Source organism: Alligator sinensis, unplaced genomic scaffold (genome assembly GCF_000455745.1).
Source record: "Alligator sinensis unplaced genomic scaffold, ASM45574v1 scaffold274_1, whole genome shotgun sequence".
NCBI lineage: Eukaryota > Metazoa > Chordata > Crocodylia > Alligatoridae > Alligator > Alligator sinensis.
Window position 1 is genome coordinate 1,640,435 of NW_005842124.1, and position 6,112 is coordinate 1,646,546.

At 43.3% G+C, this 6,112-nt stretch overlaps 1 protein-coding gene across 6 annotated transcripts in view; it reads right to left on the reverse strand.

Moving 5' to 3' along the window:
• ANKRA2 (ankyrin repeat family A member 2) overlaps positions 1-6,106 on the reverse strand; it is a 24,251-nt gene extending 18,145 nt beyond the window's left edge. For 5 of the 6 annotated variants that reach the window (XR_003094370.1, XM_006024897.3, XM_014520523.2 and 2 more), the window contains exons 1-3: positions 5,859-6,106; positions 2,975-3,384; positions 285-443 (exon numbers count right to left, since the gene is read on the reverse strand). Coding sequence is in view for 5 of the 6 variants with exons in the window: in XM_006024897.3 (XP_006024959.1) it covers positions 285-443; positions 2,975-3,263 (448 nt within the window). In the remaining variant the exon portion in view is untranslated. The remainder of the gene's footprint in view (positions 1-284; positions 444-2,974; positions 3,385-5,858) is intronic. The other variant, XM_006024898.3, reaches the window with a different exon arrangement.
• Positions 6,107-6,112: the final 6 nt, after the last annotated feature.

Here is a 6,112-nt window from a genome sequence, read left to right on the forward strand (position 1 = left end):
ATTGAAAAAAAACAACCTAACAGTTATTTTCAAATCAAATGCCTGCCTTAAGAGATTAAAAATAATGAGAAAAGTCTTCTGTGGTCTCCTTCAAATGAAAGGCTTAGAAGCCTTTCTGGAAAATACACTTTGGTCAAGTACAAATTATTGAGCTCACTCCAGGATGCTTCTAGTTTTAAGAATATATGAATAGTCACAATGAAAAATGTCAAAACCAATCTGACAAAGTGATTAATTTACAATTCATAAAATAATCATTTACTAAGCCTCAGAGGAATACTTACAATTTACAAGCAGAGGTGTGGTAGAGACCTCATTTCCCCTATGCTTGTTAGTTAAGGTAGTTGATTGTTTTATGGGTGAAAAGTGTTTAGTTGTCGATGGAGTGTACACATGTCTTACTTGAATTCCCGGGGAAGGGGAAGTATGGATGTTGCATTCAGCTAAGTCAAATAGGAAGAAAAAAAAAGTTTTAGTAGTTGTAAGAACACTAGAAAGAAAGCTGTTGATTTTAAGGCAACCTAGGAGGCACTGAAGTAACGGGATATTTTAAACATGAATTAAATATGTTCTGTGATGTGAATCCCTTCTAGTATTCACTGTCTGAGCAGGAAATAATGTAAGGCCATATTCATCCTCAGATCAGTGTTACGCTACCTAATGCTGAATATAGCCTAGATCATCTAAAGACAAATGAACCATAATGCACATTTTGTCTCTCACATCTAAGTGAGGTAAACTATTGTCTAGAGCAATGGTTCTCAACCTTTTTTGTACCAGGACCCATTTGTAAGCATCAATGGCCAGTTCCAACGCAGTGCCTCTCAGTTCTGACCTGCTGCCACAAGGGCCCAGTGTGTGGAGCAGGGGGTGGGTGTGGGGCATGGAGAACCCCAAGCAGCCCCTTGCAGGCTGGAACTCTTGATAGCCTGCAAGAGAAAAGCTATGGTTTACCATGTTTTTCTCCTTCAAGGAGAATATACTTTAAAGCTTGTTTGCAATCCTTTCATATATTCTTGGCACCCACTTTTGGGTTGCAACCCACAGGTTGAGAAACACTGGTCTAGAGTTAACAATGTACTATATTTCTTTGCTGGCAGTTTTGCCCTTGCTTTGGCAAAATTATACCTCATTGTGAATGTCTCAGGAATGTTTATCTAACAGGAATGGAGACCTTCCAAATTAAACTGCATATACCACAACAGCTAGGCAACAGTTAGACTTCAAAAGGTCATTCTACATAGTATCTTTGCTAACCTTCCTACTTTTCCCCTGGGTAAACAATAATGGAAGAATGCATATGTTCTCCCTGTACATGATATATGCATTACCGCTTACAAGTTGAAGGAAATGGAAAAAAACCCCAACTGCTTATGTGCAAGAAACTCACAGTAAAGTTAAGCATTAATGGCCAAATCAATTTGACATTAGTATGCCCTTCCAATTAAATTATTTGAAATTAACGTGTGCAGTAATCCTGGATTCATACACTAAAGAACTCTGTGGCTGGAAATCTGTGCGCGAAATTCAGGAAGGGAACTGATTAAAGAAAGTTTGACCATGGGGTAAAAGTAGTTAAAACAAAATTATAATTTGCTTGTCAAATAGCTGCAGCTAAATGCCTTAAGCTGTTGGCTGAACTGCAGCCAAATAATACGAGTTAAAGTAAAGAGAAAGCTGTACGACAGGGGCGGGCAATTATTTTGGGCAGAGGGCCGCTTACTGAGTTTTGGCAAGCCATTGAAGGCTGCATGACAGGCAGCCAGGGCAGATAAATATTAATTTTCTAAATTTTTTAGGGGCCTCATGGGCCGGATAGAATGGCCTGGAGGGTCGCATCTGACCTGCAGGCCATATTTTTGTCCACCCCTGTTGTAAGAGGTCTAAGCTTGTATTCATTAAAAAACTGATTGACTCAGAACCATGACAAGATCAATCACTGACACTTCAAAATATTTTTAAACAGTGAGAAGTAAGTTTACAGGTGAAGCTATAAAGAGGAAACAGAAATAAGTTCCAATTTCTGCAATTTGTTCATGTGGGCAGCCAAACCTGCATAAGTTTTTGCCATCTTCAATGGTATTGTACATCTGTGTGAAAGTTTGCCTACAGGGAACAACTCAGAGGCTATGAACCATACTCACTTCTAGAAATAGGTGAAAGTGACCCAGTGAAGCAATCATAGCAATGTGCAGAATAACAGTGTCAAATTGATAAATAAGATTAAAGGGGCCATTATCAATTATATAAGCTATGTTATTGTATTATCAGTATTAGTGAAGGGGAAAAAAAAAACACTTAAAGCCCAGACATTAAAATGGATATTGATCTCATGTGCTGCAGGGACACATGGGTCCCCTTAGGGCTAGGTAGACCATGCTGCACAGTTTGAGACTAAGCTAGCAAAAACAAGTATTTTATTTTCTCCAAAAATATGAGAGGTTCAGTACCTTTATTTAGGACCATTCTTTGCCCTACTACTTTCACTCTTTAAAAATTACTTTAAAATTTCTAATAGCTGTGGGGGGCAAACTCAAGAGATAAATTATTTTTTCATTAATAAAACATAGTTAAAGATGTAAGAAAAATGCTACGGAAATAAGTTATAAAACATAATTGCTGACAGTATTACTGATAAAATATAGAAAGATGACGGAAAGTATTTTTACAAGTCAGCTTTCATTGTGGGATAGAGCCTGCATTATGCACCCAATATGTTTGCTGTAATTAATGGGAGATTTGGGAATACATGAATGGAAACTATTTATATTTTTCTCCTTTCAAATGGAAAACAATAGTATCACCCCCCTAAACCTTGGTTTTTAAATTTTAAAACAACTGGAATCACAGGAAACAAAAATTACATGATCTACAGTCTTGGGGATAAGTGAAGAAAATACTGAAAAGAACAAATCTGAAAGGGGGAGCATTTGTTGTCCAAGCACAGCAACTTGTACCATAAACTTCATTCAACCTTTGAATAAGACAGAAGCCACTTCGAGGTCAGAGTTAACCTGGTCTTGAATATTTTTACTATCTTCTTCGTTCAAAGACTTCACAAATCGAGAGCAGACGTTCATATCAAATCTATTGGGCAAAATAAATTTCATTCCCATGGCAACGCCCTGAGCTGGGCCTTCCTCTGGGTTAGAGTCAAGTTGGTGCTCTACTTTAATGTCTGGCATATGCGACAGACTGTAGCTGTTGGTACACTCATCCACAATTAACTGGGCCCCAACATCTAGGCTTGCTGAAGATGCCATGATTTCCAATCTAAGTTATGTAAAATGTTTCTTCATGATGTCCAGTTGACAGTGGCTTCCCAATGAAAATACAAATGAATCAGCCAAGCTCTCTTTGAAGAGGTCTGGGTTTTAGAACAACCTACAATTGAACACAAAAAAATTTAGGTTTGTATACAATGTCATCATCTTGCAATAAGATTGAAGAAATGTATTAGTAATACATATTTTAACCTACCTGCAACTATTTCAGTAATCCCTCTGCCACCTTCCCCCGCAAAAAAACAACCCTCCCCATAATAAAGAACCTGCAAAACTAGGTAAAAAACTTTGGGCCAAATTCTAAAATCTACACAGAGTCAACTCAATCTCCATTAAAAAAAACCCAATTCCTATTGAAGCCAATCCCAACTAAGGATTCAAGGTTAGATCCTTCTGTTTCTAAGGTAGCGGGCTGGTACAAAGAATTAAGGCCGTAATCTTGCTAACAAGGCACAAATGACTTTGCTTTTTGCTACTACTCAGCAGCTCCCAACTACTATGTGAAATAGTTAGAAAAAGCACTGAAAATGTGTGCTTTGACAACTCTAATCTGTTACTGTAGTCCTGAAACACCCTATACTTTCAGTAAGGCTGGTCTGCCCGTCTGGAAAGGATCCAATAGGTTTATTACTCAGTGACGGAGATATATCCCACATCAGCCACACGGGACTCTGACCCTGATTGTGCAGTCCTGAGATAGATGTAGTCCTATCTATTGAGGAGACTAGATCTGAACTCAGTTTCATAGTTGGTAGGGTCGGAAGGGACCTGAGGAGATCATCTAGTCCGACCCCCTGCCATGGCAGGAAAGAGTACTGAGGTCAAACGACCCCGGGCAGATGTTCCTCCAGCCTCCTTTTAAAGATCCCCAGGGTAGGAGCCAGCACCACTTCTTTTGGAAGTTGGTTCCAGGTCCTAGCTGCCCTGACAATGAAATAGCGCCTCCTAATGTCTAGCCTGAAACTACCCTCGGTAGCTTGTGTCCGTTGTTTCTTGTAACTCCCAGAATTGCTCGGGGGAACAGGGACTCTCCCAATGCCTGCTGGTCCCCCTTGGCTAGATTGTAGACTGCCACTAGATCCCCTCTCAGCCTCCTCTTTTGGAGGCTGAACAGGTTCAGGTCCCTCAGCCTCTCCTTATAGGGCCTGCCCTGCTGACCCCTGATCATGCGGGTGGCCCTCCTCTGGACCCTCTCCATATTGGCCGTATCCCTCCTGAAGTGCAGCGCCCAGAACTGGACACAGTACTCCAGCTGCGGCCTGACCAGTGTTGCATAGAGGAAGAGGATCACCTCCTCGGACCTGCTTGAGATGCATCTGTGGATGCACAACAAGGTATGGTTGGCCTTCCTGACCGCGTCCCCACTTTGTCGGGCCATGTTCATTGTGGCAGCAAAGAGTGCTCCAAGACCCTCTTCTGTCTCAACACTGGTGAGAAGGGAGTTCCCCAGCCTGTAGGTGTGACTCTTTAGTTAGTCTACTAAAAGATATCACACCTACCCAAAGAACCCTGCCTGCCTATGTCCTTAGACCAACATGACTACGACTAACAATCCCTCTTTGCTCTCAGAAGCTTCAGCTGTTTTTCCTGATTTGGTATGATCCTCATTCCCCTAATCCAGTGGTTCCCAACCTTTTTTTATGCCATGGACCAGTAGGAACGAGATGGGAGTCAGAGCCAGCTGCCTCCCTCCCAGGGCTGCCCCACCACCCAGCTTTAACCCCAGAAGCCACTGACCTGGGTGGACAGATGGGGGTCCAAGCGGGGGGCTTGTGCCACAACCCAGCAACCAACCCTTCGCAGCCCAGTACCACAATCCGGCAGCCAACCCCCTGCAACCCAGGAACCTCTGCCCTAATAATCGTCCCCATCCCTAAAAAAAATCAATGAATGTCACATGAACAAGCTATTTGCATGCATTTAAGAGGCACAGAAATGTATATAGTATCTTTCCAAAAAAAGAAATCCAAGATGCAGACATACTGGTTAAACGTGCTGTACACTGGGCTGTGCAACAGATAAGAAGGTCCCATCTTCAAAACAAATTGTTAGCTTTTTATTACCAAGGCTTGCATTAATACAAGCCCACCCCAGGAAGGACATTAATTTTCAAGCATTCAGCACCTTCCGGAGTAAAGGATCCAGTAGAGTTGTTATGGGCAACATGGTATTTCATACTTGGGAAAAATCCTTCTTCAGCTAATTTGCTGTAAAAGGAATGTCACTTATCACATACTCGGAGCCAATTCAAATCCCTATAACTGTTGCCTAGCTCAAACTCCAGTTAAGTCAAAACCAGATCAGAGTTCAGGACTCTGTTCTTGGAGAAGATAAATCTAAGTGTTTGATTGATGAGGAATGGAAGAACGGCCTAGTGCACGGGGGAGTTAGTGCGTGGGGGGGGGGGGGGCAACATTGTGGCAAGCATGCCACAAATTAGCCCCACTTCCTTGCGATTCCCAGGTCCCAGGGGCAGCACCTCAATTGCCCTCAACTCTCTTCAGGGAGCAACCGATACTGGGTGGGGGGGGAAAACGGGCCGGGCCGGGCCGGGCCGGGCCAGGCCAGGCTCACCTGATCCGCGCCGCACCGTTGTCAACACTCCTCCACTGGTTGATGCTGGTGACGGCCCCGCTCTTTTAACGTCACTTCCCTTCTTGGTTCCAGGCGCGCACCCCTCTCCCGCTACGTCACCACGGCCGCCGTTTCCAGTTGGTCCTGCCGGCCTCTTCCTCTCCCGCCGGAACGCGGTCGCCCATGAGGGCGGGGGAGTGATGCCGATGACGTACTTTTCCTCCGACGGGCGCAGTTGCGGCGTGTGAGCTCCA